Here is a 19,268-nt window from a genome sequence, read left to right on the forward strand (position 1 = left end):
CTAGGCTGGGAATATGGCCTAGTGGCAAAGAGTGCTTGCCTCATATACATGAGGCCCTGGGTTTGATTCCCCAGCACCACATATATAGAAAATGGCCAGAAGTGGCGCTGTGGCTCAAGTGGCAGAGTGCTAGCCTTGAGCAAAAAGAAGCCAGGGACAGTGCTCAGGCCCTGAGTCCAAGGCCCAGGACTGGCAAAAAAAAAAAAAAAAAGATTATTATAGAAGGCCTGGTGCTGATCACTCACACTTATAATCCTAGTTACTCAGGAAGCTTAAACCTGAATAACTCTGTTCAAAGCCAGTCAGAAAGACAAATCCAAGAGGCTCTTATCTCCAATTAACCACTCAAAAAAACCAGAAGTGGAGGTGTGGCTCAAGTGATAGAGGGCCAACCATGAGCAGAAAAAAGCCAAGGGAGGGAGCATAAGACCCTGAGTTCAAGCCCAAGTACCAGCACTAAAACAAAACAAAATAATACTCTAGAGCCTGGAGCCAACCACTCACACTTATAATCCCAGCTACTCAGGCAGCTGAGGAAGAAGATCTTGAAGGATCATAGTTCAAGATCATCCCAGAAAGAAAAGTTAGTAGACTCCATCTGTAAAATAACCAGCAAAAGGCTGAAATGGTGACATGGCTCAAGTAGTAGAGCACCAGCTTGCCAGCATGAGGGTCTTCATTAACACTCTAGTACTGCCCCTTGTTACTCTCTCTCTCTCTCTCTCTCTCTCTCTCTCTCTCTCTCTCTCTCTCTCTCTCTCTCTCTCTCTCCTGGAAAGTTCTTTCAGGTACTGAGGTCAGCAACCATGACCTTTAGCACCAAACTGCTTGGGTCCAAAGCCCACTGTTACCACTTGACCACTGAGCATTATAAAATGAAAGTAATCATACCACCTATCTGCCTGATAGGGCTACTGTGAGGATTGCATTGGTAAAGCATTTCCAGTACTGTCTGGCACATAATTTGCATTCAACGAGTGTTAATGCTTAATACTATTAACTCACAAAAAATAAATGTATTTTGTCTTTTCTTACCTGGAAAGTGTGTCTTACTGGGTAAATTACTTTCTCAATGACTTCCATTGTTTGCGTTTAAAGCGGACCTCCTTCCCCACCCAGCTAACCTGTCTCACTCTCTACCTGTCCTTGGAGGAATAAGTCAGTGAGTATTGATTAACTCAATATCTTCCCTGATGAAAGACACAGAGAACAGTGGTTCTAACTAACTTCATTTATATCAACTAACTTCATTTATATGACAGGATTGACTTCTCAAATTGTTTGTTGGATTGAGTTTGTTTCTAGATAATTGCTTTCTATCACTGAATGCATTATGCTTGTGCATTTCCAGAAGAAAAAATTCAATAAATAATTGACCATGTTTGAATGCCATAGAATTTACATATATACACACAAAAATACCATAACCAATGTGTCCCTATTGTATTGTCTTAATATTGATTCAAGAGGTCACACACCAGTATTTTTCTGTCTCATCTCCACACAATGCAGCAAATAAATATTTTGTATTTACATTGACAGAAAGAATAGTCAAAAATTATAGATGCAGTTTTATTATACCTACATAAGAAAAATCTACAATGAAAAGAACAAGTCAAGAGCTAATAGTGATTGTTAGTACAATAGGATAAATTTTCTTTTTTATATAACTTTTCCAATGAATTTATATAATGACAGTATTATTTTTACAACCAAATTTTTGCAAAACTATAAAAATTGGGTCATACATTGAATGATATACTTCCATATATATATATATATATATATATGAAAATAACAACATACATTTGATTCAGATTTTAGTTTCCAGAAAATTAACCCTACAACATGTCTCAAAAGATTTTAGGAACCTTCAAATACAACTTTGCTTTGTATTACATAATAGATTTCCAAATATTAAAAAAAATCATAAAACTAAAAAAATCACAAAACCATGTTGGTTTTTTATATTTAATCTTATTAATGTTTAAAAGTGTAAGTGATTTAAATTTCATTCCATAGTTTCTATCTAAGTGAATTTCAAAAAGTTACTTGTTTTGTTTTTTTACAAATTCTCTTTTATCTCTGGATAAAAATCAATAAATAATTGAGAACAAGATGTAATAGTGGGATTCACTGTTCACATACTCAAAGATATCTACATAACAAACCTGTAAGATGAAAGGTTCCACCTGAAATTTATCTGGAATCAGATTATTTTATATAATGCCATATCTTTTGAATTTGATATAGAAGTCATTACCATGACTAAATTAGAATATTACAGATGAAGATACTCCAACACAAAGACTTGGATGATTTTGTTTAGATTATCAATGGTTGACTCATCCAGATTTTCTTCATTGTCATCCATAGTGTGCCAGACTTCAGGGAAAGGAGAGGTTATCAGATGCAGAATTGGGACACCTAACAAGAAAGAATCACCTTGTAATTCAGCACATCTCCCCACTCATATAACTACAAAAGGACATTCATGTAAAAGGAATGCTACAGTATAGGAAGATACCTGATATCTCATCATCTCCAGTGCATGTCTTTATATCTTACCTTTGTACTCCAAAAGCATTGAGTCATTAAACAAGTATTAATTAATTCATCAAATAATCATAAGGGCACCTGCTGCCTACCGGTTCTGACTGAGTTCAATTAATAGTAAAACGGTCCCCAAGAGTTTATATTCAAGTACAGAAAGAAACAAATGAACAAAATATAATTTTAGGAAGTAATGGAGCTTGCTAGGAGTAATTAAGAGCAGAGAAATTTTATTTTTAAATGAGAGGCAGGCAGCAGGACTAAGAGACAGAGGCTGGGTATTTAAGGTCGAGAGACCTCTTTGAGAGGCTAACATTTAAAAACAGACCCACACCAAAGGAAAACTGCCATGCAAAGATCAGGAGTTGTATTGCAGGGAAGCGGCATTAGCAATGCAAAAGTTCTGAAGCAGGTGGTGCGTGCCTGTCCTGCTTGGAGCACAGTAACACAGACAGTATGGCTGGATCCGAATGAAAGCTGGGAAGATGGGCAGGAAGTGAAGAATCAGAAAATGGAAGGTTTGTAGACCATGGTAAAGACTTTAGGGTTTACTCAAGATAATAGCCCCTAGAGCTTTGAAACAGTAAGAAGCAGAAATTTGATTTGTATTTTTAAAGGATGACTTTAGCTCCTAGGCAAAGATTAGAGAAGCAAGAGTAAAATATAGGGACCCAGAAAAGGTAAAGGCAAGAATCCTTGGGTTGATTTAGACTTTCACCGTGTGTGTGTGTGTGTGTGTGTGTGTGTGTGTGTGTGTGTGTGTGTGTGTGTGTGTGTGTACACATGCATGCCATACCAGTACTGGTGCTTGAAGTCAGGGTCTAGATGCTGCCCTTCAGGTTTTTCACTCCAGGCTGGCAGTCAACTACTTGAGCCACAGCTTCACTTCCAACTTTTTGGTAATTAAGTGGAAATAAAAGGCTTACAGATTTTGCTGCCTAGGCTAACTTCAAACTACAATCCTCAGAACTCAGCTTCCTGAGTAACTAGACAAACAGGCGTGAGCCACACTGGTCCCAGGCTGAACTCCCACTGTTGACACAAGAATTATCCAGATAAAAACCAGAGCTACACAAAGGCAAAAACACGGTCTAAGTCCATGAATTAGAAGGCAGAATCTCAGTAGGATACAGGCTAGAATATTTCAAAAATATTCTAGCCAGCTGGGGATATGGCCTAGTGGCAAGAGTGCCTGCCTCATATACATGAGGCCCTGGGTTCGATTCCCCAGCACCACATATATAGAAAATGGCCAGACGTGGCGCTGTGGCTCAAGTGGCAGAGTGCTAGCCTTGAGCAAAAAGAAGCCAGGGACAGTGCTCAGGCCCTGAGTCCAAGGCCCAGGCCTGGCAAAAAAAAATAAAATAAATATTCTAGCCAAGAGCTAGTTTTTCCACACCTGTAATCCTAGCTACTCAGGAAGCTGAGATTTGAGGATCACGATTCAAAGACAGTCTGAGCAGGAAAGTCCATGTGACTCATATCTCCAATTAACCATGAAAAAGCTAAAAGTGGAGATGTGGTTCAAGTGGTATATCACTAGCCTTAAGCAAAAGTGAGCTCTGGGACACTGCCCAGGCCCTGGGTTCAAGCCCAGAACTGGCACACAGCCAAAATAAATCTAAAAATAAAGAAAAATAAGAATACTCTGAAGGATTTGGAGTTTCTCATTCTTTCACTTGGAAGCCATGAGTTGATATAATGGCTGTTCTAATTAATCAATTAAATTTAATGGTTCCTGCCTCTTTTAGATAGTTCCAAATCAGAAGCAGCAATTATTACTAAGGCCTAGTGCTGCTGATCAGTATTAAACTTGGACATCACCTTGAAGACCTGCAATGAATGTGTGAGATATGGATAAAGAGAAAGCCTGGAAATATGGACAAATCCCAGGAGTCTAACCCAAACAAATGGATAAACCCAGATTATTACAGCACAGGACAAGGTTTGGAAAGAGGCAGTTGTTTTCAGTTCAATTATTCTTCCTTATGAATGAGCAATGGTAGCTCTGTCATGTTATTTGATAACCAGGAGAAGCTTTTTCAGGGGCCATTAAATATTATAAACTGTACCAGAATCACATCTGGCACCAATACTGACCAGGTAACAGACTATCTAAACTTCTTAATCAACTAATTGGGTTCAAACATCTATCTTCTCTCCTAAAGTCACATAATCAGAAGACACATATTGGTCAAAGCTCATTTATAACTATAACTATATATATATATATATGTACATATCTATGCATACTTGTTTTTAAAGATTGGTCCTCATACAAATTAATTTTATTGTCTAATACTAGATCATCTAAAATATTTTAGATTGGCTCATATCATTGCTATATAAGTCTAGTGCTGTCAATCTTGTTTGTGTGTATGTGCCAGTCCTGGGGCTTGAACTCAGGTTCTGAGTGCTGTCCCTGAGCTATTTTGCTCAAAGCTAGTGCTCTACCACTTGAGCCACAGCACCACTTTTGGGTTTTCTTGGTGGTTAACTGGAGATAAAAGTCTTGTGGACTTGCCTGTCCAGGCTGGCTTCAAACCACACTCCTTAGATCTTATCCTACTGAGCAGCTAAGATTACAAGCATGATTCATCACCCAGCTAGTGCTCACAGTCTTTGAGGAAGAATGGTCTTAGTGATTAAAAACACACCAATTGTTCATGTTTAATTTGCTTCTCAAATGTATGCAACAGTTAGAAACCTGGAAAAGTTCACTGTTAAAGGAGACTATTGATGTCACTTGCAAGCTAAATAAGTTTTGAGAATAAGCCATGGTTAAAAACAATTATCTTGGTCTAGTTTTAGGAGTGAATAAATGATACGTCATTTTGAAATGTTAAAATGCACATAAAATATAATAAATATAATAAACAATGAATATATACATGGAATATATACATGCACATAATTACCTTTTCTTAAAAATGGAATATGGTCATCCTGAATAACATTTCCATAACCAAAATTCTGGAAATATCGCCTCTCCAAAGAGTGATCCTTGAGCAAGCCTAATTCATGGAGTTCCTGTTCTGCAAAAGACAAGTCGATAATAGATGAACCTTAATTTTTTTCTGATCAAAACTCAAAATGCATTCTTACTTAAGGAGCTTGAAATCTTATCATATGCAACCATTGTAATTTAAATATGTAGTGAACATGGTCATGCCATGACAATACTGATCTGGGCTAAACTTGGGCATTTACAGTTTGGAGCAGGAAAAAAGAGTAGTCGAGCAATGTTCGAGCCTTACAGGAGAGAATCTCAGAGAAAGAAACCTCAACAGGACAGATTGCAAATGAGAAAAACAGAGAGGTAAAGGGTTTGGGATAACTCAGGAGTAGATGGTAAGATGGCAGAATGCTTTCACACTGCTTAGAAATCATACCATTGTATTTTGCTCCAAGAAGTCTGCATGTCTCATAATGAATTTTTAGCATGAGTTCTTGCCTCAAAAGCTGCCTCCTAGCCAGGATTCTTTAAAAAAAAAAAATCGATCTTCATTTCATCTTTCTCAAATACCTCTGTAGTTTATTATGTTTGGTTTGGTTTGGTTTTATGGGGAAGCCCCCACTCAGCCCCTCTGGAGCCACAGATAGCTATGCATTAGGCTTGGCCCATCCTGGTCTGGCCTATCTACTCTCTTATTTGACTTTAAATCTTCTTTAAGATGGTCCTTGACAGATCACTTTCTCTTGAATCTTTATCTCTTACTTTGAAAGCTTGGAAGATCTAGATAAGGTAGAAAATAGAAGATGAAAAAAATGTGAGGAGGAAAAAGGTGAAAAAAGAAAGGAAATATAATGAGTATCTTTTGACCTCATTATAAGAACCTAACATTCATCTTTAGCCAATATGTTAGGTCAAAATTTCCCTAGAAATGTGTTCCATATGCTTCACACAAGACTGAGGAAAATATTTCCAAGCCGTTTCTAAGGATATACAAATATAAAATGTAATATTTTCTGTTTGCATTTCAAAACAGAGTTGAATGCAGGAAAAATAAACTGAGCCTGCTAAAAGAGATAAGTAGGAATCACAACGTAATCAGTGGGGTAGGGAAAATGCTAGTAAATTACATTATGAAATCATAAATTTTGAATTTTAAAATGTAATGCTTGTTAGTAGAAAGATACATTTTGATAATTCTGTCTTCTTTTCTTTATGCTTGGTGTATTCAAGCATATATTTGGGGAGGGAGGTTCAGAACTCAAGGGAAAATAGTTGAAAAAGGAAAGCAGTGGGCCTCACCAGACACTGACAAAAGTGAACTACACAGCTTGTCAATGTACACAGAGGGAGGGACTGGGAAAGAGAGATGGAAGGGAGGACACTGGATGAAAGGAAATGTACTCATTACCTGACTCATGTAATTATAATCCCTCTGTACACCACCTTTATAATAACAATAAAGTAAATTAAAAAAAACTTTTCTACTTTACCAATTGCTTGAAGCCTATCAAACCATCTGGCAGAGTTTGGAAAAAAATTGGGAAACGTTGGGTTTCGGGCTCCAATTAAATCCAGTAAGACCATTAAATCCTACAGGAGAAAAACATTGCTTAATCACAGTGACCAAAACACATTTCATATTCATCAATAGAGAAAAACAATTAAAATTAAATCTGTTTTATTAGTTAAGAATATAGAGAGCTATATAAATGAACAGAGTTTGAACAGTATTGTATAATAATTATCCCCTCCCATCCTCTGCCTGTCCTGGGACTTGAACTCTGGGCCTTTGCACTATCCCTGAGCTCCTTTTTTCTTTCTTTTTTTCTCAAAGCTAGCACTCTACTACTTTTTCTGTGTTTAATCAGAGATAAGAGTCTCACAAACTTCCTTGCAGGCTGACTTCAAACTGATTTTCACATCTCAGCCTCCTGAGCATTACGGGCATGAGCTGCCAGTGGCCAGCAATGTGAGGTGCTTTTTAAAAAATGTGAAAGAATGACAGTGTTAATTCTTTAGTACCCCCAAAAGGATACTATTAGGAATAAACTAGAAAGAAATCTTTGGGGTCAGGATTGGTGGGACATGTTTGTTTGTAATCCTAGCTATGCAGGAAAAGTAGAAGGGAGAAAAGCTTTTCGGGACCAGCTCAGGAAAAAGTAGATGTACACTTCTCAAAAGCAACATTGGAGACAAACCCTGTGGTTCATGTCTGTAGTCCTAGTTATTAGGCTGAAATGGGGAGGATTGAAGCTCAAGGCCATTTTAGCCAAAAAGTTCATATGTGCCTATCACAACCAATACAAAGCTGAGCACAGTGGTGCAACCAGCTATACAAGAAGCTTGAAGAGAATGGTGATGGTCCAAGCCAGCCCCATTGAAAAATAAATAAATGCCAACAGGGCTAAGAATCTGGCTGGTAAGAATCTGGTGGTAGAAGGTCAAGCACATGGCCTGGAATTCAAACTCCAGAGCCACAAAAGGGAGTGTCAGAGAAAGAGAGAGAAGACAAAGTTAGGAAGGAAAGGAGGGAGGTCTCTCTCCCTTTTCTGAACCTGTTTCAGCCACTTTGGCTCAGGTGAATGAATGCTTACGTGACGTGCTGTCCGTAAGTCCCCTGACCCAGGATCAGCTGGCTACAGAGAGGAGGCGGGGATGGGAGGGCAATACTAACATGAGGTCTGTCAGACAAAATTCAGCCAATTGACTCCTAGGGCAATGGTCTACAACAGGGAAAAGCTCAAGAATGAGTGAAAGTACAGTGAAGGAACTGGTGATCTATTTCCAAATGGAGTGAGAAATGAAGTTCAAATCTTCAGCACCAGGTTCTAAGCTTATAGGAGAGAGTTCTCAGGAACTGGGTAAAGATAAAACATGGGGAGGGAGAGTCAAGGAGAAGACTCTCAGGTAGGTTGAGGGATTAGTGATGAGTGTGGGCCCAGGAACAAGGATGTAAATGAGGCGGTGTGTGTAACACCCATCATTTAGTAATAGTGGCAGGATTTGAAGACAGCATGGGAATGTCTCCACCCTCATGTGAAAACTGCCATATCAAACCAGCAACACATCGAAATATCATGTACACACTGAAGTCACTATAATGCTTTGGTCATAAAGCATTGTCATTACAATACCCTAAGAAAAATCCCTCAGTCGTACTCCCTCTTACTCCATTTACAAGTACCCTAGCCTTCTCCGCCTTTGTAAAGCCTTCAAGAAAGGAGTCAATTCATGTTCATGCTTGTCACTCTAGCTACTCAGGAAGATGAGATCTGAGGAACAAAGTTTGAAGCCAGCCCAGGCAGGAAAGTCAAGGTTCTTATCTCCAATAAACTACTCAGAAGAGGCCAAAAGTAGAGCTGTGGCTCAAATGGTAGAGCACCAGCCTTGAGCAAACTGAAGGACAGTGCCTAGGCCCTGATTTCAAGCCCCAGGAGGGAGGGAGGGAGAGAGGGAGGGAGGGAGGAAGGGAGGGAGGGAGGAAGGAAGGAAGGAAGGAAGGAAGGAAGGAAGGAAGGAAGGAAGGAAGGAAGGAAGGAAGGAAGGAAGGAAGGAAGGAAGGAGAGAAAAAAGAGAGGATGGAGGGAGGAAGAGAGGGAGGGAAAGAAGGGAAAAGATTCAAACCCTCCACTTCACATACTAGGGGGAATGCTCTCCATTAAACCAAACTGAATCCAATGGCTCCTTAATCAGAGTTCACAGTAGTTTAATTAAAGTCAAACATGGCTTCTAACCCAGAACCATTCTTTTGAGCTCTGGGATTCCTCAAAAGCCCAGTGCCTGCCAAGGAATGTTCTACTGTAAACACCATTCTGAAGATTCTGTGGCACTGTTAAGTCTTAACTTAGCTTTAGCACCCGTTTCTTTGGAGGCTACAGAGCCATAGAAAATCTTCAGACTAACCAAGCCATGCAGTTGGTTGGTGCCCGTCGCTCCGGGTGGGTGGGTGGTCGATGCCATCTTCATAGCTAAGTGCCGAGACCCATACAGAGAATCCTGAGGAGACCAGTGAAGGAAAGCCTCTTCTCCATCAAAGAAAATTAGTCGCAGCGAGAGATCTGGCTTGGAGCCTGAGACATCCTAGAAAAAGAACATTTTTTTAATGCTATGATGAGTAAAAGGAAAATAAGCACTCTTTTCCTATTAACTGCGCAAAAGTTTCGATGGGCCATGAAGAAAGGAAGATAGCAAAGCAAATGAAACCATACCAAAAGTTCACACCACTTCCTCTTCAAAACTCACCTCTCCTCCCGCAATCTTCACCGATATAAATCTCACCTGCTCCTACTGTCTCTAAAAAATAGATGTCTTCGACTTGTTCTTTTTTTTGTATGTGTGTGCCAGTAGTGGGGCTCAAACTCAGGGCCTCTTGGTTCTCACATGGCTTCTTCCTGGTGCTCTTCCACTTGAGCTACACCTCTACTTCCAGCTTTGGGCTGGTTAATTGATGATGAGAGTCTCAGAGACTTTCCTCCCTTGGCTCACTTCGAACTATGATGCTCACATCTCAGCCTCCTGAGTAGCAAGTATTACAGGAAGGAGCCACCAGTGCCTGGCTTTCCTATTTTTAATCCCCAGACAATTTTGTAACTAGAGAACTGTTGTGATAGACACTGTGTCATGCCACTCAGTGTCCCCTTCAGGAGGAAGTGTTGCCCCAGCATCTGGGAAATGTGTCAGCTACTTCCAGGTTTGTGCCTCTCTTTGGGATGTCCTATATCCCATGACTTGCCCACAGACACTAGAGCTCTCTAAAAGGACATTGGTCCTCCAGAGCTCCCCACAGCTTGGCTGAGACTGTCCTCAGTATAGCTCAACTTCTCCCTCTGTCTAAGCCCATTTCTCTCTCCCTCCAGCCACAAGTGTTGATGCAAAGCTGCTCCCTGCTAACTGACCTGCATGGTCTTCGTCAGATGATGCTCTTCATCAGGAAACCAATCTGAAACAACTGAAGATCTTTCTTGCCTCTCACCTGATTTAATTCTGACATTTTTAATTGAATCTCAGTTCAAGAATCTGCCCTAGGAGTACCACAGAGATACAAAGGAGAATAATTATAGTGTCTTACTTAAAAGAGACTAAACCTTAGCTGGGTTAAGAAGGTAAAACACATACATAAGCACAGAAAAAAATGTGCTGAGGCCCACACATGCAACCCATGTTCCTTGGAAATTGGACAGAAAGAGAGGTGAATCTTCGGGGCCATCAAGAAAAGCTGCATGGAAGAGAGAGCACCTGAGAAGAAACTGAGAAGAGAAGTTAGAATCTGATCAGTTTTAAACTTTCCACCTTTTACTTTCAATATTTTACATTAGTCCTTCTGATACTCTAAACCCCCACAGTCCTTGAGCCCACCCCAGTTTCTCATCTGTCAAATCCCCTCATCTTCTCACAATTCTTCACCCTCATAATATCCTAGCTTCTCTCTAGGTCCTGAGTTCCAGGCAATCATACTAATTACTTTCTTACATACACCCTCAACTCTCTTGCTCTCTCTAATCAAGCCAAGGGCGTGGCTCAACTCTGAACCTAACTACAAGGGAGGTAGGGGATTGTGGGGAACATGTTTTAGGGCCCGCCCAGCCATCCCCCCAAAAAAAGTTCAACCAGTAGCTGGGTATAGTGTCACATACCTGTCATCCCAGCTTTGCAAAAATAAGAGGATTGCAGATCAGGGCATAAAAGTAAGATCTCAATCTTAAAAATAACCAACACACACACACACACACACACACACACACACACACACACACACCTTTGTGCCTATTCTCATGGAGAACCTGGCTGGAGAAAATAAACAACCACACTGTGTGACCTTACTTAAACATTCATAACCACAAATCTTGAGCTGGCCTTTTATGTTAACTGGCAGTCATAGTGTATTTTCTGGGTCCATTCAACTTGCAGACTCTTCTGGTGTTTCATGTTCTTCCTCTTTCTAAAATTCAGCACCTCACTCACCTCACTCCCAAATGATGACCTTGATTTCCTCTTTCCGTGCTCATTTGTTGCCAGTGCCTCTGTATGGGCTCTAAATCCCTTCTCTGATCTGCTCAAGGATATTGATCTAACAATTTTTTGCTCTAACCATTTTTTCTTACATCATCACCCACAAATGTGCTATTACTTCTCTCATGTTAAAATGTTTACTCCACTATCTCCACCAGCTACTACTCCACCTATAGAAAAACATGAATGAATTGTCTATTCAAGTCTCCATGTTTTATTCTTCAACCTACTCTGATCCTACCTCATCACCTTCATCCACTGAAATTGCTATTACCAAAGTCATATATACATTGTTTAATTCAAAGGTTAACTCGAAATCTTTTATCTTTCTTGACTTATTGGGAACAGTGGACATCGTTGAGAGCTCCCACCTGCAGATATCTTCTTCAATTGACCCCCAGAAGAACACGGTCCTCCTACCTCAAGCAACACTGTTAATTCCCTTCACCTCTCTTCCCTCTTAATAATAAAGAGCTGCATTCTTGAGTCTCCAGAGTTATGTGATCAAACTTCCCAGAGGTTTGTGCTCCTTGTGTGCCTTGATTCTGTTTCTTCTGGCTGTGCCCTTCCCAGAGCCCTTTCCTTTATTTGTTCATTTGGCCTGCTGCCGACATTTCTCTCAGATCTCCCTTCACTATCACTCTAGGGACTCCCTCTGCCTCTTCCCTATGGGAGCCCCAGTGATCAGACCCAGATCCTCTTTGTGGATTTGTTCTTGAATTTGGTGGGGGCATATCTAACATCTAAAATTAAACCATGCACAAAAGTGAAAATTATCGATACTCGCATTTGGACTCATCATCATTCTAATCTTATAATTAACCCAACAATGTGTGGGGATTCCAAGACTGTGAATTGTTTTTTTCTTAAGATACTTAAGGCTCAATTTCATTGTTTTGTAAACATCCAAAGTTTCAATTGAGAAATCTAGTGTCATTTTTCAACACAATATTTTTTTCATGACCTGTTAGAATTCCTGAAATGACAATGCTGTTTTTATTCCTTTTTCTAGAAAAGATACTTCTTCCACTTTGGCATTCAGCCCTCTCCTAGTTTTTTTTTTAAATTTCTAACTTCCAAGAGCTCTTTCTCATACTGTGATTCCTCTTTCTGAACATTCTGTTTTTGTTTCATAAATGTCATTTCTCCTCTGGTTTCTCTAAAGATATTTAAAATACTGTCAAGTTATCTTCTGTTCCTTGTACTATTCTATTTCCTCCAACTCCATTGTTCGATTTGTCTTATTTGTTTGCTTGCTTTCTTTCATGATGGAGACTGCTCTTCAATGTCTGGGAATACTTGTGTTTATTCATATTAAAGAACAAGGTCCATTACACTGACTAGACATCCTTATTCATCGCCTTTGCTGCTTGGAAATCTAGTGCTCATTCAGTGTTTTCTTTGAGGATCTCTCAGGTTCTATCCCTGCAACCCTTTCTCTGGCATGACCCACATTCTCTGGACAAAGATCTTCTAGTTCCCTGTCAAATGGGTATATGCATACTGTTGTCTCTGGTGCTAGAAATGAAGAAATACATCAAAGATTTCAGTGTTTGCAGATTCTTTTAGGGAGAAAGAAAGAAAGAGAGAAAGAAAGAAAGAAAGAAAGAAAGAAAGAAAGAAAGAAAGAAAGAAAGAAAGAAAGAAAGAAAGAAGGAAGGAAGGAAGGAAGGAAGGAAGGAAGGAAGGAAGGAAGGAAGGAAGGAAGGAAGGGAAGGAGAGAAAAAAGAAGGAAGGAAGGAAGGAAGGAAGGGAGGGAGGGAGGGAGGGAGGGAGGGAGGGAAGGAAAGGAAGGAAGGAAAGGAAAGAAGGAAGGAAGAGAAAGGAAGGAAGGAAGGAAGGAAGGAGAGAAAGAGAAAAAGACAGAAAGGCAGAAAGAAAGAGATAAAAGAGAGAAAGAGAAAAAGAAAGAGAGACAGAATTAAAGGAAGGAAGGAAGGAGAGAAAAAGACAGAAGGATAAAAAGAGAGAAAGAGAGATCAAAAGGAAGAAAAAAGAGAGCGAGAAGGAAAGGAAGGAAGGAAAGAGGCGAGAGAAAGGAAAGAGAGAGAGAAGGAAGGAAGGAAGGAAGGAAGAAAAGAAGGAAGGAAAATAAAGAAAATGTCTAGTGCTCGTGGCTCACACCTGTAATCCTAGCTACTCAGGAGGCTGACATCTGGAGATGGCCAGCCTAGAGAGAAAAGTCTCTAAAACTTTTATCTCCAATTAACTACAAAAAAGCCAAAAGTAGAGCTGTGGCTCAAGTGATAGAGCACCAGCCTAGAGTGAAAATGCTAAGAAATAATACTCACAAGGGAGGGGAAAGGCTTTTTTATCTTCTGAAAACTAAGTTATTTCATATAGTATGGTTAAAATTATGTCTCTAGAGAGAAAATTAACATCTATTATTTTAATATCAAGTCTTCTGATTCTTGAATATTAGTTATCTCTCTATAGTTTAGGTCATCTTTAATTTCCCTACATAGTGATTCTTGGTGGGTACCAGTGGCTCACGCTTCTAATCCTAGCTACTTAGGAGGTTGCGATCTGAGGATTTCGGTTCCAAGCTACCAGAAAACTGGAAGTAGCATTGTAGCTCAAAGTGGTAGAGTTATAGCCTTGAGCAGAAAAAACTCAGGGATAGTACCCAGGCCCTGAGTTCAAGCCCTAAGACCAACAACAAAAATAGTTATTCTTCCTTTTCTTTCTTTCACTGTCCCCTTGTCTTTGCAGTCAGTTCTTTGGTTTGAATTCAGTGCCTCATACTTGCTAAGCAGGTGCTCTACCACTTGAACCATGTATGCTACCCTGTTAATTTATATTTTGTTGCTTAATTGAGAAAGTGTTTTAATTGTCTTAAGATAGCTCCTTAATTAGGCCACACACACACACACACACACACACACACACACACACACACACACACACACAAAGACAGCTAGTTCTACTTTGAGTCTCTCATGACCTCAGAGCATTAAGATGCGCCTGGGCAGCAGGTGCACACCCAGCGTTAAGCAGTTAGACAGACTTTCTCATTGGCAAGAATGCAAGGTGCATGCTCTAATGGAGACACACTAAGCTTCCATTTGTTTAAAGAGCCCTTAGTTCTTCCAAAGGTCAAGCATGAAATCAGGCAGTATAATCATAAGATGCAAGGACAGAATGAGACAGTTGGGACTAGAGGTGTTCTGCCCCTGCTAATTCAAAGGTAAAAGAAGGTAGTTTTTAACTTCTACAGCTTGAAGTTGTATTGTGCCTCACTGAAAATTCAACAGCTGGGTGACTCTACTTATCAATGTAATTATTTGCTTTCATTCTCTTCTCTTAGCACCAGTTCATTTAGACAGGAATGGACTGCCATAAATACTGATCCTGAGTTCCCTGAGGCAACCTGCTCTTTGGGGTTTTTTGTTTTCAGAATTGGCAGAAAAACAACTACAGCCTTCAATTTCTAGTAACTCAGGCTTGTACCTTAAACCTAGAAGAATCTGTAATTTGTGAAGGTCTTTGTGGTAATATTATAAATGCCTGTTATCGAGGTTCACGTAGTCTGTCCATGAATTGTCTGCCATCTCTCATGATACAAGGTCAGCTAATGCCACAGTAATAAAGCTCTTGGAAGATATAACCTCTGAGGGTCAACTGGGGGACAACAGACCTAGGCTGATCTTGGCTCTGCTTCATTCTTCAGTCAATGAGGTTGGCTCTATTCTACTTGTCTCTTATCTTTGAGCTGGGACTGACAGGCCAGCCAGCGCATGCCCTCCTCATGGTGATGGCAAAGACACAATCCAGTAAACACATTTCCAGCCTCGTGTCACATCTACTAACCTCACATTGGCTCAAGCAAAATAAATAGCAAAGTCCAGAGTCAACAGCAAAGGGAACACAGCTGGCTATAATGGAGGACACAGCAAAGTTATAAGGCAAAAGACATGGGTGTGTAGCTACAGTTCTAATAGAGAGAAGAGGGAAAGGACTAGAAGAGTTAGAACAATAATCCTGGCTACTATCCAACTCTCTCCTAGGGCACTTCCCACTAACACCTGCTCCACTCATGATGGCTGAAGAAAAAAAGTCCTACTCCAAATTTAGTTAAAATACAATTGCAAGAATAAATCTGATATCCTGCAAGTTTTCATTCAGGAGTCCATTTTTTTAAAAGATTCATGTTGTCATTCACCTCTAGTAGATAAATTAAGAGAATGTACATGGCTAACTGAGATCTCAGATTGTCTAATTGAGGATTCCACCCAACAATTTGTTCAGCCCTTTCTATTTCTGATCACCAGAAATACTTTCTCCCATAGAGAAAGCAGTTCACAAGAGGATACTAGTATACAAAACTGTGCCTTTAAGTCATCCTTCATTTTGTTTCATGTCCTTATACTAGAAATATAAAGATGAAAAATTAAGATAATATGCCAGCTTCCATATGCCCTCCACCACACAACTAGGAAACTGTGAACTTTGAAAGCAGGACATAGGACAAAGGCATTATAGAAGACTCAGGAAACAAAACACAGAACAGAAAAACAGTGAAAAGGATATTGAGAGAGTAAAAACAATTCTTGCTTTCTTCAAGTTAACATAGTCAACAAAAAATAGAACCAAATATCTCTATTACTATCATTACAAGATAAACCTTTTATTTCTTTACCCTCCATTTTATCACAGGCTAGACCCTTCATGAAGCCCATAAGAAGTGGCTATTTGTTGCCTATGAACAAAATGGTTTGTTTTTGCTTTGTCTTGTTTGCTTGGTTATGAGTGATAGCAGAACAAAATGTCTTCATCTAGCTTAGCAGTTTTTTTCCCAATATACCCTGAAGAACACAGGCACTAAAATAACATCCGAGAGTCCCAGAAGTATTTTGAGCTGAGAGCAGAACAAAAGCTCTGCTATGCTACATAAAATGGAGCCGAGATTCACAGATAAGAACAATAATGCATTTCTGCCTGGTGCTTTTCATCTTGATATGTTTGAATTACCCACTCTCTGCTTTGGAGCCACTTTTCCTGAGGGGAGCTCCCTCCCCTCAACTTAAGAGTCACCATCTCTCATATCAGAAGGTCATGATGCTTCATGGCTGTCTAAACAAGAAGAAATAGCACTGTGCCTTATGATACACAATTTTTCATCCTCCAGCTACAGCAACCTTTCTTCTTCATTTGGAAGGAAATGATATATTTAATCCAATACCTAAGTTAAGAGCTAATTATTCAAATGTCCATTAATGAATTCACTGTCACTTGCTTAGGTTTATTGCTTATGAGTTTTCAAATCATGCAATCTTCCAAATAAATATTCCTCTTATTTTATAACAAATTACAAATTTACAAAAATGTACCACAATGTCTTGATTTCCAAATGGCCTTCATAGCCTCTAAGGACTCCAAAATTCACTCTGAGTTAGTGTTCATGTATTTTTTCTTAGGAGTCAACAAAAAGAAAATAGATACCTTCAAGGAAAGGAGTTGCTTGTCTAAGGCACGGGCTAGTTCCAACATCATGGCACAGGGCACAGCTGAATCAGTGGCTCCGACAAAAACCCTGTTGTCCCAGCGTGGAAAGTACTTGGAGTCGTAGTGGCAGGCAAGGACCAAGTGTCGTTTGGCAGTGGGGTTGAGGGTGCTGATAATATTTGAGAAAGACCGGTACCCATAGGGTGTCTTACTCAAGAAGGTGTCTACTTCCAAAACCCAGTCAGCCTGAAGTTTCTGAAGGCGCTGCATGATGTGCTGATCAAACAAAAGCCAAAGTTTCAGATGTAAACAAGGTTTGCATTTGTTAACTGTGTTTTTGTCTTTTAAGACCAAGTATTACTACAAATTCCAGGCTGCCCCCAAAACTTTTGTATAGCCCAGGCTGGCCTTGCATTTGTGATCCTCCTGCTAGAATTACAAGCATACACCATCACATTTGGCCTTGTGTTTCTCAAATTTTATGTGACGCCTTTCAAGTTAGGATTACAGTGTGCATATATGGAAATATCACAACAAAACTCCTCTAATTTATGCCAATAAAATGGTTGTAGTACATACTTAGCATACTTATTAATACTAATAATTTGCTATTATCATTTGTAATTCACAACAATCTTCCTACTAAAAGGAAAAGCTAATCTTCCTCCTAGCAACCAATCCCATCCAATGTTTAATACTAATCAATGCTAATAATTTGATGTAGATCTTTCCATTTTGCTTAGAGAACCTATACTAGCGTACAAACACATAATATATTGGCAATTAAGTGTACAGTTTTAGAAAAAGAATCCTACTTTTGGTATTTCTAAGAGGCTAAGATGGCATGTTTAAGAAATCAGATATACTCTAAGCTCTTCAGAGCGAAGAGCTACAAACAGCGGCTCTTTTTGAGTCAAATGCCTAAGAAGTCCTACAAATAGTTCACATGTGCTAAACACTAGCAGAAGACACTAACATGACCACTAGCATGACCACCAGCTAAGGACAGTGAAGAAAGGTTTCATAACAGGAGGACAAATGGGTGATGTCTATAGTCCCTGCCCACTGTAAGAATCAATAAGCCATTCTGATCCACATTACATATCAAGAAACTTTCTGGGCATCCCAGGCCAGATCCAAATCCACTACTAATGCTGGTTTTTAAGTACTTAAAAAAGAATTTCTCTTAAAAAGAATTGCTCTTGCCTGGCTACCTTGAGCCTATGGGCAACACAGTGACTTTAGGGAGGGAGTAGTGGGTGGGGAAAGGGCTTCAGAGACTGGACATGTCTCCTGGAAGAACCTGATCTCCGTAGCATGAAAAGATGTGAGCTCACTGCTCTTTCTTTTGCCCTTCTCATCCTTACTTTTCCTTTATTTTTCTTTTCTTCTTTCAACTATCATGTAGGTCTCTACAAATTGCCTTAAATTATTTTTAAACTCAAATCAGAAACTAACAATCAAGTAAATTGGCAGTTTATCCTGCCAGTAATATCCAACGAGGATGGTCCTTGAAATGATGAACAAATAACTTACAATAGCTGGAAACAAACGGGAAGATTTTTTTTTTTGTCTCTCCTCCCAAGGAAATACAAGGTTTTCTATCCTAGCCAAGTCTTGTGTGGCCTGCAGCTTGTTAATGTGACATGACACGTAGGCAAAAAAAAAAAAAAAAGGACCTTGGAAAAACCATAGCAGGAAACTTTTGCGGGGGCAGGGAGTGAACAGGACGGTGATTCTACAATCAATCATGAAAAAGCCAAAAGTTCAAAACCTTTTTGAACTAGGTAGACTTTAGCCAGCACAGCGTTGTATACACTGTACCTTATCTTACTTTTCTAATACTGATTTACATGTTGTCTTTTCACATCATCAAAAGAAATATTAATAACCTTTTGGAAGTCAACATTCCTATCTCCGTCATTTTTTTAAATCTATTTTGTTATTCTCCACAGTTCTTACAACTCTGCTCCCTGCAGGTTATCAGTAAATATTGGTTGATTATGACAACACATATGGGCTGATATGTGAAGAATATATAAAGCTATACAATATAGAATATTAGGCCAGTGAATCAAGAGAAATTGCTGCATATAAAATAAGCTTTTACTCTAGACTGTTAAAAAAAATTTTCCATAAAAGGGTGATCTTAAAAAAAAACAGCAAATACTCCAAAACATCTGTTATCCAGATGATGGGATAATCCGTCAAATGGCTTAACACTACTAGTAGCCTGCAGAATAAATGACAGTTTTAAAAGCCTATCTGTTAGCATTACTCAGAAGCTTCACACATACATACTCAT

The 19,268-nt window shown here is 39.4% G+C and overlaps 1 protein-coding gene across 1 annotated transcript in view; it reads right to left on the minus strand.

The window, feature by feature from the left end:
* Nucleotides 1-1,644: 1,644 nt before the first annotated feature.
* Nucleotides 1,645-19,268, minus strand: part of Qpct (glutaminyl-peptide cyclotransferase) — a 29,652-nt gene continuing 12,028 nt past the window's right edge. Inside the window, exons 3-7 of the mRNA XM_048353110.1 lie at nucleotides 16,961-17,239; nucleotides 9,413-9,589; nucleotides 7,000-7,099; nucleotides 5,472-5,588; nucleotides 1,645-2,427 (exon numbers count right to left, since the gene is read on the minus strand). Of these exons, the coding sequence (XP_048209067.1) occupies nucleotides 2,282-2,427; nucleotides 5,472-5,588; nucleotides 7,000-7,099; nucleotides 9,413-9,589; nucleotides 16,961-17,239 (819 nt within the window). The 3' untranslated portion in view covers nucleotides 1,645-2,281. The remainder of the gene's footprint in view (nucleotides 2,428-5,471; nucleotides 5,589-6,999; nucleotides 7,100-9,412; nucleotides 9,590-16,960; nucleotides 17,240-19,268) is intronic.

The sequence above is a fragment of the Perognathus longimembris genome, chromosome 8 (assembly GCF_023159225.1).
Source record: "Perognathus longimembris pacificus isolate PPM17 chromosome 8, ASM2315922v1, whole genome shotgun sequence".
NCBI lineage: Eukaryota > Metazoa > Chordata > Mammalia > Rodentia > Heteromyidae > Perognathus > Perognathus longimembris.